General features: G+C 35.3%; 2 protein-coding genes across 4 annotated transcripts in view; one reads left to right on the top strand and one right to left on the bottom strand.

The window, feature by feature from the left end:
* LOC127844545 (E3 ubiquitin-protein ligase MARCHF6-like) overlaps nt 1-13,786 on the bottom strand; it is a 60,260-nt gene extending 46,474 nt beyond the window's left edge. The window contains exon 1 of one of the 2 annotated variants that reach the window (XM_052374890.1): nt 13,731-13,786. In XM_052374890.1, the coding sequence (XP_052230850.1) occupies nt 13,731-13,764 (34 nt within the window). In that variant the 5' untranslated portion in view covers nt 13,765-13,786. Of the gene's footprint in view, nt 1-6,722; nt 7,006-13,730 lie in introns of those variants that run through there. The other variant, XM_052374892.1, reaches the window with a different exon arrangement.
* Nucleotides 2,592-23,140, top strand: part of LOC127844550 (WD repeat-containing protein 88-like) — a 32,378-nt gene continuing 11,829 nt past the window's right edge. Inside the window, exons 1-4 of one of the 2 annotated variants that reach the window (XM_052374901.1) lie at nt 2,592-2,890; nt 20,725-20,924; nt 22,420-22,483; nt 22,817-22,955. In XM_052374901.1, coding sequence (XP_052230861.1) covers nt 2,888-2,890; nt 20,725-20,924; nt 22,420-22,483; nt 22,817-22,955 — 406 coding nt within the window. In that variant the 5' untranslated portion in view covers nt 2,592-2,887. Of the gene's footprint in view, nt 2,891-13,919; nt 14,076-20,724; nt 20,925-22,419; nt 22,484-22,816; nt 22,956-23,140 lie in introns of those variants that run through there. The other variant, XM_052374900.1, reaches the window with a different exon arrangement.

Below are 23,140 nucleotides of genomic sequence, written 5' to 3'. Positions count from 1 at the left end.
TGCCTTAGCAAATTTAAAGAGACTATTTTTAAATGTAAAAAACAACAAGGGACAAAATTGTCAGAAAACCAGGTTTTCAGTTGAAAAAAAAATCTGATAAAGGGAGACAATTCAAAATGTGTATTGTTAACCCCCTTGTGTAAAATTGACCTTGATTTAAATTAGAAAACAAGGGCTGTTTGTAAAACATGCATGTCCCCATATGGGCTGTCAGTTGTAGTGGAATCCATTGTGTGAATTCGTTTTTGTCACTGTGACCTTGACCTTTGACCTAGTGACCTGAAAATCAAAAGGGGTCATCTGCCAGTCATGATCAATGTACCTATGAAGTTTCATGATCCTAGGCCAAATTATTCCTAAGTCATCATCCGGAAACCATTTAACTGTTTCGGGTCACTGTGACCTTGACCTTTGACCTAGTGACCTGAAAATTGATACGGGTCATCTGCCAGTCATGATCAATGTACCTATGAAGTTTCATGATCCTAGGTGTAAGTATTCTTGAGTTATCATCCGGAAACCATTTTACTGTTTCAAGTCACTGTGACCTTGACCTTTGACCTAGTGACCTGAAAATCGATAGGGGTCATCTGCCAGTCATGATCAAAGTTCCTATGAAGTTTCATGATCCTAGACGTAAGCATTCTTGAGTTATCATCCGGAAACCATTTTACTGTTTTGAGTCACTTTGACCTTGACCTTTGACCAAGTGACCTGAAAATCATTAGGGGTCATCTGCCAGTCATGATCAATGTACCTATGAAGTTTCATGATCCTAGGTGTAAGCATTCTTGAGTTATCATCCAGAATCCATTTTACTGTTTCAAGTTACTGTGACCTTGACCTTTGACCTAGTGACCTGAAAATCATTAGGGGTCATCTGCCAGTCATGATCAATGTACCTATAAAGTTTCATGATCCTAAGCGTAAGCATCCTTTAGTTATCATCCGGAAACCATTTTACTGTTTCGAGTCACTGTGACCTTGACCTTTGACCTAGTGACCTGAAAATCAATAGGGGTCATCTGCCAGTCATGATCAATGTACCTATGAAGTTTCATGATCCTAGGCCTAAGTGTTCTTGAGTTATCATCTGGAAACCATTTTACTATTTCAAGTCACTGTGACCTTGACCTTTTACCTAGTGACCTGAAAATCAATAGGGGTCATCTGCCAGTCATGATCAATGTACCTATGAAGTTCCATGATCCTAGGCCTAAGCGTTCTTGAGTTATCATCCTTTCATAGTTGTTTCAAAATTTATCTATTTTATGTTGTGGCCTCCTTGACCTTGGAGATATTGACGTAATTCTTTTGTGCGACACACCGTCCAATAATGGTGAACAAATGTGCCAAATGATTTTAAAATTTAAGAATAAATGACAAAGTAATGGCCCAGACAAGCTCATTTATGGCCATTTTTGACCTTCAAACTCAAATTGTGACCTTGACCTTGGAGATATGGACGTAATTCTTTCGCGCAACACACCGTCTAATGATGGTGTACAAATGTGCCAAATGATTTTAAAATCTGACAATGAACGACAGAGTTATGGCCTGGACAAGCTTGTTCCGCCCGCCAGCAGACATTCGCCAATCTAATAACCAGTTTTTTTTCTTCGAAAAACCTGGTTAAAAGGGGGAAGGGTCCTCTCTGATAAGCATGTTCAGACGGCTCAGGCTTATCTGGGACAACACTTAACACACATGCATTAAACCCCCTTTCACAGAGCACAGTCAAGAATTTGCAAAAACAAAGTTCTTTACGGTGTGTTTATATTCTGTTTAGCCGGTGTGCAAACTTCTGTGAGCCCTGTCGATCCTGCACCCTGTGTCTGTGACATGTTCCTGTTGCATGCAAACTTTAAAATAAATTTAAACATGCACACAAACCTTTACCTGAATTTTTTTTCTAAGTACAAAAGTGGACATGATCATGATTTAAGGATAGTTAAAGTTATCAGTCTTGGTTTATGATTGTTTATTTTAAGACCCAGAACACATTATGTCATATGTAAAGTTTGAGTTCAATATCTGTGGTAGAAAGATAGGGATATGGAAAACATTAACCTAATCTTAAGCTTAACTTAAAAATGCATTAAAACATTAACCTAACCTTTCTGAATACTCTGTAAAAAAAGGGCCAAATTCTGCAAAATTGCTGGTACGAGCTATGGAAATTGGTTAGTTACCTCGCATGAAAAAACATGACTTACTGAAAGGTCAATTTATAATCTGAAGAAGCTGCATAATAATGTACTTGTTGTATGCATTCAAATACAATGTACTTGTAGTTGAAACAGTGGTATGAAGATGTAGCAATTTTACAAGAACCTTAAAAAGACCATTATGTGAACGTCAAGACTTGGGTATGGTCAGCACAGCTCAGTCGGTTCTATGAATAGTTGTGCTAAAAACTGTTTTACCATATGAAGTCTCTCATTGTTATTTTCAACATTTCAAAGCACTTTCAAAAGTCTGATTAAAATATGTACTGATATTTAATCAATAACAGTGTTCTTCCAAATAAATCTGAGATTAAGATTTATGTTGAAACCTACCAGAGATTACTTACTACAGATTAGTGAAAAAGATTGCCACTACATGTCAACATTATCACCCAATAACCATGAAAAATCAATTTTCAATTTAGAAAATAAATTACATTTAATTTAAAGAAGAGGCCAAGTCAGAATACATTCAAAAGCTTCAAGGATGTATGTGATCTATGTTGGTTTTTTTCTCACATAATAAAAAATAATCGGTTTGATAAAATGTTGTATCTGAACTGTTTAAAACAGTTTATGAACATTAACTTACTGAGAGAGGTGCATGCATAAGGAAATTCCATGACAAGGATTATCAATTCAACAGATCAACTGCAGCTATGGTAATTATTTTACTGTTCATTTTCTTCATGTTTGTGGGTGTGCTGTATGAACTTGTGTTTTACATTATTGTTTTAATACTTAAATATTTTTACCCAATAATAATCAATTATTATTTTATTTTAAATAGTGTAACCATTATAGGTAAATATAGTTTGAAAAGTTATTATTATATTTTAAATATCTTTTTAAAAAGTACTTTAAAACTAGATGTACATATTATTACAAATAAATCATACAACTAGTCTTCAAAATTATCTTTTAAAAATTACATTTCAGTCAGGCCAGTTACTTGAGAAATTTAACTTGCTAGAAACAATTTCTACAGTACATAAAGATCAACTTGTTGACATTATCTTCTGCTATCTCATCATCATTTTTATCTTGCATAAGTCTACCCACCGTCATTTGCTATTAAATATCGAACTTAAAAAAATGAAAATCAATAATCAGGTCTCTAAATTACGTTTTTGTGGAGTTTTACCAAGATATGCCTCATCCATATACTTAAATTTTATAACCTTAATATTGCTGTTGCTGAAATGCTTTTAAAACAGATGCGTCACATTTACATGTACGAGAATAAAATTGTTTCAATTGTAAAAATTCTATAGTTTTATTGTAAAAGCCGAAAGAACTGAATGTTATTGATCAAAGTCTAAGAAATCAGTAACAAGAGCTGTCTCCATCGGAAGACATATGCCCCCAAAAAATGCTTTTTCGAGAAGCTAAACGCAGATTTCGAAACCTAAACGCTGACCCTAAGTTCAAGTTCAAGGTCAAAGGGGTCAAATTTTGTGTGCATATGAAAAGGCCTTGTCCATATACACATGCATACCAAATATGAAGGTCTGAATCAACATAGAAGTTACAAGCATTTTTCGAAACTGAAACGCAATAGTGCGACAGACGGCCAGAAAGACGGACGGACAGTGCGACTGCTATATGCCATCCTACCGGGGGGCAGACAAAAAAGGTAAAGTTTTGATAAAGGACAATAACAATCAAACATGCACAACTTCGTAACATAAGCAAAAAAACTCAATTTTTTGATGGTTCAAGGGCCGTAACTCAGGAGTGTCTTAGTCAATTTGGCTGATTATCAAACTTGACCTAGATCTTATGACCTTACACATTTTCATGAAGTGTTGCAGAGATCCTATGACATTGGTTCGAGTTATTAACGGAAACGAGAAAAAACACAATTTTTCGATGATTCAAGGGCCGTAACTCAGGAGTGTCTGAGTCAATTTGGCCGATTATCAAACTTGACCTAGGTGTTATTGCCCTTCACATTTTTATGAAGTGTGGTAGAGATCCTATGACATTCGCTCGAGTTATTGAGCAGAAACGAGAAAAAAAAATTTTTATGATGATTCAAGGGCAGTAACTCAGAAGTGTCTGGGTCAATTTGGCCGATTATTCAACTTGACCTAGATGTTATTGCCTTACACATTTTCTTGAAGTTTGGTAAAGATTTGATGACAATTGCTCGAGTTATTGTGCAGAAACGAGAAAAAACACAATTTTTCGATGATTCAAGGGACGTAACTCAGGTTTGTCTGGGTCAATCTGGCTGATTATCGAACTTGGCCTAGATGTTACTGCCATACACATTTTCAAAAGGTGTGGCAGAGATCCTATGACATTTGCTAGAGTTATTGAGCGGAAACGAGAAAAAACCCAATTTTACGATTATTCAAGGGCCCTAACTCAGGAGTGTCTAGGCCAATTTTGCCTATTATCGAACTTGACCTAGATGTTATTGCCTTACACATTTTCATGAAGTTTGGTGAAGATCTGATGACAATTAATTGAGTTATTGAGTGGAAACAAGAAAAAAACCAATTTTACGATAATTCAAGGGCCGTAACTCAAGAATGTCTGGGTCAATTTTGCCAATTATCGAACTTGACCTAGATGTTATTGCCTTACACATTGTCATGAAGTTTGGTGAAGATCTGATGACAATTGCTTGACTTATTGAGCGGAAACTAATCCGGACGGAAGGACTGACGGACGGTGCGATTTTAATATTACCCTAGAACCTATGTTCAAGGGGCATAAAAAAACATAACAACGACATGTCACAAACAAAATAATGTTTGCTGTATAAGTGAAAACCTATCAAATTTGATAATTGTAGAATTAACGGCAGCATTTATACATGTACTCGCACAAATTAAATGCAGACATGACCAGTTTAATTTTTTTTTTTAAACAAATGTATTAACTTGAAAGGCAAAACTATCCACTACCCCCCACCCCTGTCTGGCACACGCTGTGAAATTTGTAATATGCCCAGAAATAGGAACAAGCGGGCAAGTGCTAATGTCAAAGACTGTTAATCGGAACTCTATAAAAATAACTAAGCTGAATTATTCATTTTATGCTTTCTGCTTTATCATTGATACCTTTTGAAATATGACAACACCATGTGTTGTATTGTTTACCAATTGAATAGCAATTTTCAGCATTTCATTTGTGTATAAACTTTCACGAACATTATTCCAAGTTTGCATTAAAAGACGAAAGCATTATGAATAAATCATAGTTTTTCCAGACAATTCTTACACCGATGAATTGCAGACATTTTCTATTTAGTTCTTATAATTACAACATCAAGACAATATTAGCTGTAATTTGACAATCTAGATACCACAACAGACTTCAATAGGCTGGCATTTAAATCTTGTATCAGTTTCTGTTTCCTTTTCTTTGAATGCCATAGCGATGACGTTTGCGTGAAACATCGGCCTAATAATTATTTCTTGTTAGACTAATTAAAAGCAACGAATATGATATTAGCCCAAAGTAAAGGACACTCTAAACACTGTATTATGTGAATTTGGAATAAGACATCAAACTGGGAATGGGCATCATTTTCGTGATTTTCTCAAACAAAACTATTCATTTCATGATCTGAATTTATTTTTATAATAATGTATCTATACTTCAAGCTTAATAAGCAATTTTCCATTACTTTTTCATTAACAGTGAATGTATTTGTATCATTTTAACTGTATTTTTAAACTGTTTTCATGCGCCGCATGGACACAGTTTCATTTCATGAGGATTTTTTTTAAATCAATAAAAAGACAAGTTTTGCAGTAAAATCAATTTAAACTAGAAATGGCGCGGCAGAGGTCGACGCGTATCCCCACGCCGCATGTTTGACCCTGGGGCGCGCCATGGTTGGTAATGGGTCCATGCATAGTTGAGATTGACCGTATTGTCATAAGAGAAGTTCAGTATCAAATACAAGTGAATCGGTGTAGAAATGAAGAAATTATAGTAAAAGACAATTTGGGGCGGGTGTGGCCTATTATGGGTGGAGCTCCAGGGTTGGTAAAGAGACCATACATAGTTGAGATTGACCTTATTGTCATAAGAGATGTTCAGTATCAATTTGAAGTAAATCGGTGTAGAAATGAAGAAATTATAGTAAAAGGCAATTTTGGGTGGGCGTGGCCTATGTGGGCGGGGCGCCCCTGGGTTGGTTATGGCGCCATGCATAGTTGAGATTGACTGTATTGTCATAAAAGAGGTTCAGTATCAATTTGAAGTGAATCGGTGTAGGAATGAAGAAATTATAGTAAAAGGCAATTTTGGGTAGGCGTGACCTATGTGGGCGGGCGCTCCAGGGTTGGCAGGGTTTTTTCTCAGCATTTTGGGAAGATAGCCCATGGCTTTGAAATTGGGAATTTTATCGGCATTTTCAAGAAATAGGGAAAATAAATTGGGATTTAAAACTACATGAAAGAGTTCAACATCTTTTATCACAAACTCCACAAACACCATCATGATCAACAGTTTTCCACATAATAAACTCACACAAAGTCTTCAGTCACAAACTTATTTCCCTAGTTTCAACATGTTGAAAATCTGTCAGCACTTTGCCTTGGAAATCAACGATGACGATGCAAAAGAGTCACTTGTTAGTAAATTACTATCATTGACAATGAAAGGATTTTAAATGGGAGAATTTGTACTTGTTGACGATGTTTGTTTATTTAATGATGCTTGCTTAGAAAAAATCAACAGTTTTTGTTTGGCCGCATTTTTGCTAAGGAATCTTTTTCAAGAAATATTTCGAATTGTGTGACATATTTGTTTTCCATTCAGCTGAATCACAAAACACTTAATTTTCATCACAAATATAATAAGCGCCTGAACAACACAGAGAATATCGGGCACACCAATAATGCTGACGTTATCCAAATCGCGGTATAGTCTAAAAACTGTACGAGGCTGGATCGGACTACGCTTTGTTAAAAATCGAAAAAGCAGATGTCATTAGCTTTTTTTCCCAATTGGGAATTTTTAAGCAAATTTTGGGAAAAAAGTAAACTTTTTGCGATTGGGAAGCCGAATTTCGGCTATAAAATCGGGCCAAAAAAAACCCTGGTTGGTTATGGGGCCATGCATAGATGAGATTAACTGTATTGTCATGAGAGAGGTTCAGTATCAATTAGAAGTGAATCGGTGTAGAAATGAAGAAATTATAATAAAAGGCAATTTTGGGTGGGCGTGGCCTATCTGGGTGTGGCTTTTTATCGGCGGGGCGCCCCAGGGTTGGTAATGGGGCCATACATAGTGGAGATTGACCATATTGTCATAAGAGAAGTTCAGTATCAATTAGAAGTGAATCGGTGTAGAAATGAAGAAATTATAGTAAAAGACAATTTTGGGTGGGTGTGGCCTATTATGGGGGGGCGCCCACCAGTTGGAATTGGGGCCTTACATAGTTGAGATTGACTGTATTGTCATAAGAGATGTTCAGTATCAATTTGAAGTAAATCGGTGTAGAAATGAAGAAATTATAGTAAAAGGCAATTTTGGGTGGGCGTGGCTTATGTGGGCTGGGCGCCCCTGGGTTGGTGATGGCGCCATGCATAGTTGAGATTGACCGTATTGTCATAAAAGAGGTTCAGTATCAATTTGAAGTGAATCAGTGTAGAAATGAAGAAATTATAGTAAAAGGCAATTTTGGGTGGGCGTGGCCTATGTGGGCGGGGCGCCCACGGGTTGGTTATGGGGCCATGCATAGTTGAGATTAACTGTATTGTCTTAAGAGATGTTAAGTATCAATTTGAAGTGAATCTGTGTAGAAATGAAGAAATTATAGTAAAAGGCAATTTTGGGTGGGCGTGGCCTATGTGGCCGGGGCGCCCCAGGGTTGGTAATGGGGCCATGCATAGTTGAGATTGACCTTAGTGTCATAAGAGAGGCTCAGTATCAATTTGAAGTAAATCGGTGCAGAAATGAAGAAGTTAATGTAAAATAACATAAAAAAATGAGTGAAAATCTCTGACCCTGCCCCTCCCCAACCCCCATAACTTTTGACCCAGGGGTCAGATCAAAATTTTGTCACTGTCACCGTCGCACATATGCTCATAGCTACCATGTATGTAAATTTCAAGGTTCTAGTGCTAATAGTGTAGGAGGAGCAGGTGGCCAGGACGGACGGACGGACCGTCAGACGCACATCAATACAATATCCCCACTTTTTCTCCGAAAAACGTGGGGATAATGATGCTAATATATATGCAAGTATCTGTTTTAAATATAATTTGTCAAACTAAATAAATACAACATATAAAACTGCATATAATGCACTTTTGAAAAAACTCAATTATTCCCAAATTGATGTCTTTTTCCAACTTCACATAATACTGTGTTTTTGGATGTCATTTTGTGTTTGACTACTTAAAAGCAACGACTATTAGATAAGCCCAATGTACAGGACATAATTAGTTGCAATTAAATTAAATTAAATAAAGTTGTACAGTCATGAATATTCACATTTTAATTTGCACACCGAGTGTCACGACGTACACGAGTAAACTCCGTTATATATTATATGTGGTGTACAATATTCCTGTCGATAAGGCGGTGCTGTTCAACAGGCAATATGAGCTGTCAGAGCCGCCAAAACCGTCTGAGCTGCCAGTGCCATCGGAGTTACTTAAATTCGATGGAACACGTACCATGTGACAATTAACTATATAAAGGACTAACTGAGTACGGATTGAGACAAGTGAAGTTTATGCATTTAGTTAAATTCACATTATGTTAATTTGTTTTACGGAATATTAAAAAATATTAAACTACTAAAACCATTAAAATGACTTGTTTCTTATTTGGCAATAATTAAGTTACTCCAATATTTTGAAACAAAAATACAGTCCACAAAAGATAGAAATTATTCACCACACTGACTGGGTTCATCAGGGAATTTTAAAAAGTTATGTGGGATATATCAAACATAATCAAAATGTTGCGTTAACATGACTTAACAAAATAAATAATTGTTACATGACGAAGGCGTCCTTAAGTTTCATAAATACAAACCATGTTAAAACAAAAGGCAGCAGCTTTAAGTTATTTTCCATTACTACATGTGTATAACCAGGTTACATGTTTATAATGCTACCACTGTTTTGGTGTTGTTTTTTATTTAAATGATAATAAAGCTTGACAATCATAAGATAAGTGACTGGTTTATTTAAAGTACTATGTAAATATGTGCTTTTATTTTGTTTTCTATGCTCAAGAGCAAGATTGCGAGTTAACAGAAATGTTTCAACTTTCTTTCTGCTTTTCATGGTTTATTCCATTCAAAATCTACGAAAAACTGTAGGAACGCATGGGCCTTTGGTGTCAATATACCGTCAATGCTGTAAAAATAATGCATGGACAGTTCTTCCATTTGTCTAAAAAAAGCATAGCAGTCAAGTATATTTACTGATTGTTGCCCCTTTGTCAGGGGGTATCAGAAGCAATGACTTATATATGTCAACGTCATGACAAATATATATTTTTAATAATCATTCCTTGCATTCTATATGCAGCATCATTTTCCCATGCTTTTGATACAAAGGACTGTACACATATAACTTTAGCACAAGACATAGCTTTTTTGTCAAACTTACAGGGCTCGACATTAAAGGTAGTCCGACTGTCCGAGACAACCAAATTGTTAGTCCGGACATGTAAATAAAGAATTTGTTAGTTCGACGGGACAAGTGGTCATTATAATTGTATAACTTTGAAAAAATGCCTTTAAAGCCATTATTTCTGTGGAGATATCACTTTACTTTTCTGAGTATATTTTGTATTCGTTTAATCGTCGAAAATTTAAGATATTCTGATAGTTCCATGTGATACATGTACTACACTGTACTGTTCACAAGGGAAGCAACCCTTAACATTTTTTTCTTTCACAAGATAACAAGAATATTCTCCCTTGTAAAGAATATGCATTTTACGACACTGGTACACACCAATCTTACAGACAATTAACGTAGTGACGTCCTCTCTATGTATAGAATGATTTAGTTTTTTTTAAATATCAGTTAAGTACTGTACAAATACATCACTTTTAATATTTTTTGTTTGATGTTGGCAACACACAAGTTTTTGTCAGGTATTATGGCTTTGTATAATGTTTAACAAGGGACAAAATTGTCACAAAACCAGGTTTTCATTGTGAAAAAAAAAATCTGATAAAGGGAGAAAACTCAAACTGAACTTTTGAAATGACCAAAAAAAATTAACCCCCTTTGTAAGTTTTTTTTTTTTTAAATCTATTTTTAGTCGTGGCGACCTTGACATTGGAGATATTGACGTGATTCTTTCCTGGGACACACCGTCCCATGATGGTGAACAAATGTGCCAAATGATTTTAAAATCTCACAATGAATGACATAGTTATGGCCAGGACAAGCTCATTTATGGCCATTTTTGACCTTTGAACTCAAAGTGTGACCTTGACCTTGGAGATATCGACGTAATTATTTCGCGCGACACACCGTCCAATGATGGTGAACAAATGTGCCAAATGATTTTAAAATCTGACGATGAACGACATAGTTATGGCTCGGACAAGCTCATTTATGGCCATTTTTGACCTTTGAACTCAAAGTGTGACCTTGACCTTGGAGATATCGATGTAATTATTTCGCGCGACACACCGTCCAATGATGGTGAACAAATGTGCCAAATGATTTTAAAATCTGACAATGAACGACATAGTTATGGCCCGGACAAGCTTATTCCGCCAGCCCGCCAGCCAGCCCGCCCGCATTCGCCAATCTAATAACCAGTTTTTTCCTTCGGAAAACCTGGTTTAAAATCAATAATCTTGATTTTTCCTGTTATTCTATTCAGTTCTTTTTGTATTGAAATTGCCTACAATTATGTTTACATGTATTTTGAACGATTCAAGTCTTTATGATTTGAGCATTTTGTATTATTTCATTATTTTGCAAAGTACTGAGCAGAATAAGATATAATGGTCAGGACAAGTTGCTTTTTGGTCAGGACAAGTGAAATTATAGTCTACTTGTCCGACTGGACAAGTGGCTTCAAAAGTGAATGTCGAGCCCTGAACTTACAAATACTTTTAATCTTGTGAATCTGCTTTTATGGCCAGGTCAGATTTATTTAAGTACAAAGTGAGTTAGCTTCCACCATGGACATATGCCTGTTTTCTTATATCAAAATTGCACGTGTCCAAGTAAATGTTGACTGAAAAAATCAACTAGTTGTATTGTTCAAATTACCAGTGTCTGACAAATGGGTCATTTTATTTAATTCCACCACTTGGCATAATATATGAGATTTTTCCATTTAACCTTGTAGTAAATGTTTCCATGTACTTCAAATTGATTCCTTATTTACTTGTTACATGTTACAAATGCGTACACATACAAATTTGAGTGTTTCAGATTGCGCAATTAAATTAAAGTTATTCACAAGTAACTATATTTAAACAAGAGGGCCTGAAAGGCCCAAGGTATCCCCCGCAACATATGCTTTGTTTGAGGATGGGTGCAAATTGGACAGATGAACATAATGATAGATGGACGGACGGAGGACAATAACACAAAACTAAGACAAAGGAAGGTTCTTAAGCCTTCACAATTTATTTAGGTGAATTAATAAGTCGTACGTTTTCCACCAAAACATTCAACTTTTACATACGAGCGCCAAAACAATATCCCTCCGCCTCTGGCGGGGGATACTCATTCCAAGTTTAAATGAAATATGCCAAAGCGCTTGCAAGATATGGCTCCGGACACAAAAGTGCCTATAGTAAAAAGCATTTTTTCAAGATACAAAGGGCCATAAGTCTGTTTTTAACAGATGGTGTACAATGCCATTTGGCGTGCATCATCCTCTTGTGCATATGTATACTCATACCAAGTTTAAATGAAATATGCCAAAGCGCTTCCAAGTTATGGCACCGGACACAAAAGTGCCTATAGTAAAAAGCATTTTTTCAAGATACAAAGGGCCATAAGTCTGTTTTTAACAGATGGTGTACAATGCCATTTGGCGTGCATCATCCTCTTATGCATATATATATATACTCATATCAAGTTTAAATAAAAATCCGCCAAAGCACTTCCAAGATATGGCTCCGGACACAAAAGTGCCGGACGGACAGCCGGACGGACGGACAACGCCAAAACAATATCCCTCCGCCTCTAGCGCGGAAATATATTCATACCAAGTTTCAAAGAAATCCGCCAAAGCGCTTCCAAGATATGGCTCCGGACACAAAAATGCCTATAGTAAAAAGCATTTTTTCAAGATACAAAGGGCCATAAGTCTGTTTTTAACAGATGGTGTACAATGCCATTTGGCGTGCATCATCCTCTTATGCATATATATACTCATACCAAGTTTAAATGAAATCCGCCAAAGCACTTTCAAGATATGGCTCCGGACACAAAAGTGCCTATATAAAAAGCCTTTTTTCAAGATACAAAGGGCCATAAGTCTGTTTTTAACACATGGTGTACAATGCCATTTGGCGTGCATCATCCTCTTATGCATATATATACTCATATCAAGTTTCAGTGAAATCAGCCAAAGAACTTCCAAGATATGGCTCCGGACACTAAAAAGCATTTTTTCAAGATACAAAGGGCCATAAGTCTGTTTTTAACAGATGGTGTACAATGCCATTTGGCGTGCATCATCCTCTTATGCATATATATACTCATACCAAGTTTAAATGAAATCCACCAAAGAACTTCCAAGATATGGCTCCGGACACAAAAGTGCCGGACGGACGGACGGACAACGCCAAAACAATATCCCTCCGCCTCTGGCGAGGGATAATAACTATATTATGCATGAAAAGCACAATTTACACAAGGATTACATCTGGTTGCCATCATCAGTCTGTTACTGTTACATTAATTGAAACGATTTTATCGTGGAGGAGTACACTGTACGGACCAACAAGTTCCATTAGACTGTTCTTATCTTCATTGTCTTGGTGCCATAAAACGTGCATTGTGTAAACAATCATGATTTTTGTGATGCTTTTTAAACTGTTTGGCAAATCTAGTTTACTGAAGCAAAAATATCTGAGAAAAAAGAGCTGGATACAATGCATTGTTTGATTGTGTAATGCAAAAACATGTGTCCTGGGGACTCTCAGTTGGTTTCTGAAATGAAACATTTTGCGAATTGATGAACACAAAAACGCTTAATTAAGTGTTGCAGAGAGCCCTGACTGTAAACATGATTGTGTGATTTGAACCTACAAAAGCAGAAAGAGCAAAACAAATGTTTATGGGACCGAAGCATGATGCTAGATAAAGCATTATCTAGTCCGATTATTTTTAATCACTTGATGAGACTGAAATGTCTGTCAATATGTCAACTTAGTTGTGGATCTTAAACAACATATATTTGCTTTTAGGAAGCTCTTTCTACAAATTTAACCAACGCCAACATGTTTAGAAATTTTATGTGCTTAAAAACAAGCACACCCTAACTTTTACATATAGAATATATTGTAAGATGAAGCGAAATGTTTACCATTTCCATGTTCGTCGAAGTCATCGACCTCCATTTTTTGTTGTCGTAAAGCTACCGTCAATTACAAATAAGTGTAAATAAGTAAAAAAAAAACATATAATGCACAAAAATGACAAATATAAATATAAAATTAAAATCTTAATTAATTAAAACTGATTATTGTAAAAAGAAATTCAATACGACATATTCAACGCTTTGCGTCACAGCAACTGAAGTTGTTTATAATTTTGACAGTTCGAGATTTTATGGATGAACATGGAAGACGCTATTGCAACAGCAGAAGATATTGATATCAGTCAGGAATCAGATAAAAAAGCTTTATGGGAGCATGAACAACTTGCACAGGTGCTAAAAAACGCTGCCTAAAATTTTGTTTGATAAAAGGTTACACACCACTGTTATCTCTCTCCCAACATCTATTTCTCTCCCTCCCAATATCTAATTCAAGTAGGGCATTTTCAGTTAGTTGCATACCTAGTGTACCTAGTACTACTAAACCACATATATTCCAGTTAAGTGTGAATCGGTAAACAAAACATGATATTACTGCAACTCGTGGGCTCAACGCAAAACTATCGTAACGCCACTTCCTTAATTGAGATTTACCAAGAGCCATTACAATGTTGGAGAGATTTACCCCAGTAGGCCCAATAAAAAATTTCCCATTTTTAACAAATACCTAAACTACTGGTAAGCAAAATCAAAAACTTTCTGTATTGTCTTCAAGAAGAGTTTAATTATGATCTGAAAAACTGTTTGACAATCTTTGTTTTGTAGTATAGAATAAAGGATATAGCAATTTGGAAATCCCTACTTTTTTTGTAGATTTGTTCATTCAACACATACAAATGTAGACACATTTATAGTTTTGCAACTCATACAAGTAAATGTGTCGGTAAGGGGTTTGAGCTTCGTGTAAATTATGGTTATATTGCAGAAATGTCAACATCGAAGCATAATTTTGTTTATTGCCAGTTTACAAAACAAATGTTTTTAGGTCTTTAAAGAAAGGTATTCAATTGAAAAATATTCATTTGCAAATTAAAATCCGCATTAAAAGACAAGGCAAATGCGACATAAAGACCCTTAAAGCCATGTATTATGATGATAGGCCAACACTGTCATATATCTCAGACAAGATTGTTAACTATGTTTGCACTCATTGAAATGTATGGCGATTAAATGATGCAGAGAATTGTAAGGAAAAACATCTGCAATATAAATTATTACCAGTACTATTTGATTTTAAAGATGATTTTTTTCAACTATAAAAATAAATTAATATAAAGGCTATACATCATAATTTTATCATTTCTTGTTTTCATGAATGCAGATAATGCTTTGACTATTTTGAAAAAAAAATCACTATTTTAATACTATTATTTTTATAACATTTATAACATGTTATCAATTAAAAAAATATATTATGAATTAAAATTAGTATAAACATTTTGGTGAATCATGTAATTATTCTATCTAAGCCTTTTACATTGAAAATTATCACTTTTCTAGATTGAAATCAACATGTAATGTGATTTCTGACAAAAGGTGCCTGATGTGTAAACCAAATGCATAATAGTACTGAAAATGTATGGAAGGTTATCGTGAATTAACTGGACTATCAGACTTAAGATTAATCAATTGTCCCTTGTGGGCCCAAAAGCTTTATTGATTTACAGAGTACACATTTTGTTTTCTTTCTTTCTTGATTTTCATGCCATAAACGCTCGATTGGTCATTGTCGGCTAGGGTACTACTTACATGTACCCCGGGTGCATGTAAGTATACATACATGTACCCTGGGTACGGTAAATATACTAAAACGTACCCGGTCGATATTAGACTGTACCCAAGTTTTATTCCCGCCCAAAATCCGATGTGGTAAAACGCCCTATCGATTACCATAATTACGAATCAAACTAATTAAAAAATATCTGCATAAACATATTTTTTTGATTAGGAGTCTTGATAATAAAGAGGCAATTTGACAGAAAATTGACATACATATGAACATAATTAATTTAAAAAATATAGTCGACAACGACCGATTTAGCGTTAAAATTCCCGGGTACGTCTTAGTATATTTACCGTACCTGGGGTACATGTAAGTATACTTAAGTGTACCCGCGGTGCATGTAAGTAGTACCCGAGCCGACAATGACCAATCGAGCGCCATTAACAGTTGCCATTTACAAAGCTATAACTATGATATCAGCGAGGGTGAATATACCCGCAATCTTTGTTTGACACAAAATCCATGTTACTTTGTACCAAACATTTCAGGTGTTTCGGTGAAATATAGGGCCTTGAAGAAACATACTTACATTCATTAATTTAGGATTCAGTCCTAGAAAACTTAGACAAACGCGTTTTCTTTTTTCTAAAATTTAGGTAGTTTGATGCATAAAGAAATAGAAGTTGGTAATAGGGAAAATTTAGGTACATGTAGATAGGGACAATAATAGTTAAGTTTAGGTTGGTAGCCTAGGGAATGGTAAGGCAAGAAGTCTAGGGAATAGTGAAGTTGAGGTCATTAGAATAAGGAATATTTAGGTCGCTATTTAAAACAATAGTGAAGTTAAGGTTGATAGTCAATGGAATGATAAGGCAAATTGTCTACAGAATAGTGGAGTTGAGGTCAAAAGTTAAGCGAAAATGAGGCAACTAGTTTTTAGAATGGTGAAGTTGAGGTCAGTTGTCTGGAATAGTAAAGTTAAGGTCAGTTGTATAGGGAATAGTGAAGTTGAGGTCAGTTGTCTAGGGAATAGTGAAGTTGAGGTCATTTGTCTAGGGAACAGTGAAGTTTTAGGTCAGTTAAATAGGGAATAGTTAAGTTGAGGTCAGTTGTCTAGGGAATAGTAAAGTTAAGGTCAGTTGTCTAGGGAATAGTGAAGTTGAGGTCAGTTGTCTATGGAATAGTGAAGTTGAGGTCATGCAGTTGTCTAGGGAACAGTGAAGTTTTAGGTCAGTTAAATAGGGAATATTAAAGTTAAGGTCAGTTGTGTAGGGAATAGTGGCGTTGTGGTCAGGTATAGGGAATAGTGAAGTTGAGGTCAGTTGTCTATAATGTAATAGTGAAGTTGAGGTCAATTGTCTATAGAATAGTGAAGTTGAGGTAAGTTGTATGGGGAATAGTGAAGTTGAGGTCAGTTGTCTATGGAATAATGAAGTTGAGGTCAAAAGTGTCGCGAAAGTGAGGCAACTAGTGTATAAAATAGTGAAGTTGAGGTCAGTTGTCTAGGGAATAGTAAAGTTGAGGTAAGTTGTCGAGGGAATAGTTAAGTTGAGGTCAGTTGTCTAGGGAATAGTAAAGTTGAGGTCAGTTGTCGAGGGAATAGTGAAGTTGAGGTCAGTTGTCTAGGGAATAGTGAATTTGAGGTCAGTTATGTAGGAAATAGTGAGGCAGCTTGTCGAGGGAATAGTGATGTTGAAGTCATTTTTTTAGGGAATAGTCAGGTTGAGATCAGTAGTCTAAGGAATGGTGAGACAAGAAAACAAAATAGTTTGATAGTCTAGGAAATGGTGTGGCATGTTGTCTACGGAATAGTAAAGTTTAATAGACTTTCTTAGATATCTTCTATGACTGTAAGGCATGTTTATAGAATACATTTGTATTTCAATGGCACAACAGAGCGAGAAAAGGTAGATTGATTTTATTTTAAAACCATAAAATGGACATCAGTTATCCAAATCAATTAAAGTATCAGTTGTGTTATGACGGTGGGGAATAGACTGTAAATCTATGTGCCTTTACACAATATAGAGACATACCAAGACCCAGCACAATATTCTTATTGACAGATGATTTGATTCCTATAAAAATTAGAGACATCATAAGGTCTTTGTGCAGACAACCTTCTTGAAAGGGTGCACCATTGATTTTTTCTACTTCTGCCTCATGAGTAGTGTAACAGTCTCTTCATATACAGGTGTAAACTGGCAATTTTATAATTTTGATATTTGTAATTGATTAAATTACAGTCTCTTGTTATTTATTATAAAGCTTTCACTTCGGATTTCACTAGTTCCAATCTATCAAAATTTATAACGAAACTTGTAAGCAAGTTATAACAATAAGAAATGTAAGATTGTTTTTATGCCCCCCTTCGAAGAAGAGGGAGTATATTGCTTTGCTCATGTCGGTCTGTCTGTCAGTCGGTCCGTCCACCAGGTGGTTGTCAGACGATAACTCAAGAACGCTTGGGCCTAGGATCATGAAACTTCATAGGTACATTGATCATGACTCGCAGAAGACCCCTATTGATTTTGAGGTCACTAGGTCAAAGGTCAAGGTCACGGTGACTCGAAATAGTAAAATGGTTTCCGGATGATAACTCAAGAATGCATACGCCTAGGATCATGAAACTTCATGGGTAGATTGATTATGACTCGCAGATGACCCCTATAGATTTTGAGGTCACTAGGTCAAAGGTCAAGGTCACGGTGACCCGAAATAGTAAAATGGTTTTCGGATGATAACTCAAGAACGCATATGCCTAGGATCATGAAACTTCACAGGTAGATTGATCATGACTCGCAGATGACCCCTATTGATTTGGAGGTCACAAGGTCAAAGGTCAAGGTCACGGTGACCCGAAATAGTAAAATGATTTTCAGATGATAACTCAAGAACGCTTTTGCCTAGGATCATGACACTTCCTAGGTACATTGATTGTGACTCGCAGATGACCCCTATTGATTTTCAGGTCACTAGGTCAAAGGTCAAGGTCACAGTGACAAAAAATGTATTCACACAATGGCTGCCACTACAACGGACAGCCCATATTGGGGGCATGCATGTTTTACAAACAGCCCTTGTTTCATACTGGAAATAGTGCAGTACTGTTGATGTTTGTAAACTATAATCGTAAGTGGGTGAATAGCATGGGAATAAATTTTTACTTAAAAGGATTTCAAAAGGATATTTTTTCCATATCATTCTAAAATATTAGTCAGATTATAGGCATCATCAAAGCATTATCATTTTAACCATCAAATAATTATGTAAATAGCCTTGACAATATTGTACATTATTGAATAATGATTCTGGATTTTAGTTTAAATCATTATCACTATATATTTTAAAATACATCCCATTTTTGTTTAAGATTTCTGTGAATATATAAAGATAAATATCTTTTAGAGATACGTATGCAAAATAAATTAATACCATTACAAGTATTTTAGAACAACACCAACTAAAAGAGAGCTGAACATTTAATTACTGATACATTTCCAAAAAATTTCCATTATTTCTTGATTTGTGTCAATTTTTTAGTTAAAAACAATGTTGAAAACAATCAATATTGTTGGAATAAATGTTTCATACTGTTCAAGAGTTATTTAATATAAGTGTCAAAATATTAACAGTTTCTGTTTAGATTTTCCTGAACTTAAGTAACTTTGTTAGTCTGGCAATTAGAAATGATTATATAAGTTGCCAAAATTAAAGCAGACAAATCTGTTTAATTCTTAGCAGCTGAAAACTTTTACAACAAAAAATACGATAGTTTTGCAACTAAACATTCCTTACATTTGTATGGTATTTTGCACGGAAAAGTATCGTAACTCAAGTTACCACACTTTTTTGTGGAAAATCCACCCAAAAAGTTAGCATTTTCCCTGCAAAAGTATTGTTACGCAAACAAAGTTCAAAATATAAAATATGATGAAAGTTAATTTTGATTTTACTATTCCATATGTAATAGATTGTTATTTTGTACTCACAATCAGGAACTCCTGTCTTTAACAAAAGTATTAAGAAAAATAAATTGTTTTTGCTTCTCCTGTAAAATTTTCAAAAAGTGAGTTACGATAGTCTTGCGTGGAGCCCACGAACTATGAAGGTTGTTCTCTTGCGCTGGATTCATCATTTGAGTCAATAAATTCCATATCTCAGAGCAATATTTGCTTACTTGAATATTTCAACTATATCACATAGTCTTCATCAGCGATGTGCTGGTCAGTTGAACGAGTCACGTGACGTAAGATGGTCACGTGACACGAGGAAAAAATTGTACACGGTCAGGTCAAGGAGGCAATAAACATTATAGGCAACGAAGACCGTTGCTAAACCAGGAAGAGGGGCTGGAACTTCTGCCTGTGTACAATTCTCTCCTTGTGTCATGTGGCCATCTTACGTCACACTGACTCGTTCAACTGACCAGCAAATCGCTGATTAAGACTATGTGATATAGTAGAAAAATTCGAGTAAGCAAATATTGCTCTGAGTTATGGAATTTATTGACTCAAATGTTATTACTGAAATACTGTTGACAATTGATTTTTTAATCTTAAAATTTAGCCTCTTTTGCTGTATAATTGACCACTTAAGAGTTAGAACTAAGCAAATAGGTTGTATAAAACTAATATGACTTTGTCAGACATTACCGGTATAAAAAGAAACATTTTGATTTATGGCAAAATAATTTACATATCAGATTATTATCTTTAATTTTTGGAAGGCACCGTAGAGGGAGTAATCAGAGGGAGTGATAGTCAAGATGGCGATGACCATGCAGAAACAATTATTTTTCAATGTTTTAACCCTTTATTACTTTTGTTTAATTTGTAAATGGCGCTCAATGTCCAGCTGTATCAGTAAACAAGTGATTTATTTGCAAATCTGAAGCAATTTTTTTAAGTTTGTCAATTTACCAAAACGTTAAAAGGCCCCTTTAATTGAGCTGTAATTAGGTCATTCTGCTAAAAAAAATTGCAGAGAGTAATGTCGAGATATAAAGCAAATATTTATATGAATTAAACACCAGTAACTGTCTTGCTTATATGGCTGGAAAGTGAGTGGCATTTAAAAAGATATAACTAGTAATAAAACGCCTCCTCTGTACCCTAGCAACCCTGATTATTTCATTTATTTCCTTTAAATCTGTGCAGTTACACATTTGATAGGAAAGCACATGCTTTTGTAATAATTTTTATATTAATCTGTTAAAAAAGTCTTATAGATTAACATTAACACTAGTTTATTTTTCAGGTTCGAATTAAAGTGATCAAGGCCCACAGTGCCAGTGTTAACAGCTGTGAGTTTTATGACAATGACCAGAAAATTTTGACTTGCTCTGAAGATAAAACAGTGAAATGCTTCAATGCAGATGATGGTCTTTGTATAAAGACCTACAAAACTAAGCACAAGGAAACTATATCAGAGGCTCGAGGAACCCCCGACAGATCCAGGTATGTGTTTTATGTTACTTTGTTTTATATGCTTTTTGGCATACTTTACATGCAGAATTAAAATACATTTGTATAATTTCAAGGCACAGTGATTGTCAAGCAGTTAGATATTTGTAAATTTTTAATGATTTCATTTAATATAAATAGTTAAATATTGCTTTAATAAGACATAGTTATGTTATGCAATCTTAGTTTCACAACTTCTTTGAAACATGCAGAGAGTCTGTGACCAGAATAATTATGCAGTCAGATCCATTTACTTTTGGGTGGAATTGAGTGTCTTCAATATATGTATCCCGGAAAAAGCAACTTTTTGGAAAAACCCACTAATCTGCTGGTACAAATAAACATGACACATTTATAATCCTTTCAAAATCACACACTGTATCAACCGTTATAATTGAAAGTAAGCTATCATTGGTTGATTTAATGAACCAGCGTTGTTTGTACCGGGCTGATTAGTGGGTTTTTCTAAACTCATGCTTTTCCCGGATAGATCTATTGAGCAACAATTTTTAATTGTGTACAATTTGTGAAAGAATTGTATAATATTTTTCATTATTAATCAAAGTTCAAACACATAGAAAATCCTGGTTATTTCATTGAGCTATGGTCATCCAGCGGTTAGTGACCATCCTGCTATGTCAGACAGGTTATGTCTGGTCAATAATTTTGGACCAAATTTTTGATATCCAAAGCTTATTCTGACAGGACGTGTGGTATTGTATGTGGGGCATGTTTGGTCATGGCCTCTGTTGCTCAAAATAAAAACAGTTGATGCTCAATAAATTTAGTTTGGATGGGGATATTGTTGTGAACTGTGTGTGAAGGTAGCTGACATGAGGACCTAGCTTACAAGTTCTTATGGGCCAGTTGGATTAAGGTAAAGGTCACTAGTACTAAAAATATAATAATGAATACTGCATATTAACTTGAACATGAATTGAGATATTTGGTTGAAAATGTTTGTAAAGGTAGCTTTAATTTAAACCTAGCTTATGATGACATGTGGGACCAGAAGGGTCAAGATCACAGTTTCTAAAAATAGAAAAAAGGCTATATAGGTTGAGTTAATATGGAAATATTGTCCTGAAGTTGTTTGTGTTTGGAGCTTACATGCAAACATAGCTTGCAAGTACACAACTATTTGGAACAAATTGAGCCGCGTTCTGAGAAAACTGGGCTTAATGCATGTGCGTAAAGTAACTTCCCAGATTTAGGGACAACACTTTCCGCTTTTATGGTAATTTTAGTTTCAAGGAAGTCCTTCCTTACCAAAAATCAAGATTAGGCGCAAAGTGTCGTCCCTGATTAGCCTGTGCAGACTATTCTGGGATGACACTTTACGCACATGCATTAAGCCCAGTTTTCTTAGAACAAGGCTCAATTAATAACCTTAGTGTTGAAAACTACCGGTAATTAATTTAGTTGCCTTGTTTCTTGTTAAAACTTAAATTTGCATTGACATGTGTGTACTATCCAGTGTGCTTTTCAGGTTCGTAACCAGCAGTCTTGACAAGGCAGTTCACTGCTATGATGCTGAAACTGGCAAAATGCATGTAAGAAAACCCAAATGCATCAAATAAATAAACTTAAAATGATTTTATCTCTGCAATGGTTAAGTTTTGTGCATAGTCAGAATAAATAAGTTAGATGCCTCTGATAGAAAATTGCATTTCATCAAATGTAAGATAGGCCTCCTTTTATTTTTGGTGAATATTGGATAATATGTGACTGCATACACAGACTATGGTGTTAATACCTGGACATATTGCAAATACTTGTCTATTTGCACACAAAATCAGCAAACAAGATCTATGTATTTCATTTTGTTGGATTTATTGTAGACTCATCGTTTGCACACACATTGATTTTCTGTGATCTGCTTTCAGTGGTCGGGTATCCACGCTGGCATGGTGCTGTGTTGTAGGGTGTCAAACAATGGACGGCTTGTGGCCTCAGGTTCAGATCTTGATAACTGCCTGAAAGTGTGGGACACACACACAGGACAAGTCATACATAGCATCGAGGGTTAGTATTGCATGATGTGTTAAAGCACAGTTTAAACTTTAACTAGACATATATAAAACTTTATTTGTAATTTTAACATAAATACATATCAATCAAAAGGTCATTTGATAAATTATGTGATAATTTTGGGATAAACCATGTACTTGAAATAGAGGAAATCATGGGGATTCTTATTATATATGTAA

This window comes from Dreissena polymorpha, chromosome 9 (genome assembly GCF_020536995.1).
Source record: "Dreissena polymorpha isolate Duluth1 chromosome 9, UMN_Dpol_1.0, whole genome shotgun sequence".
In the NCBI taxonomy this organism is placed as follows: Eukaryota; Metazoa; Mollusca; class Bivalvia; order Myida; family Dreissenidae; genus Dreissena; species Dreissena polymorpha.
Note: the sequence above shows the minus strand (reverse complement) of the source record. Positions and strands in the feature narration are given on the sequence as shown.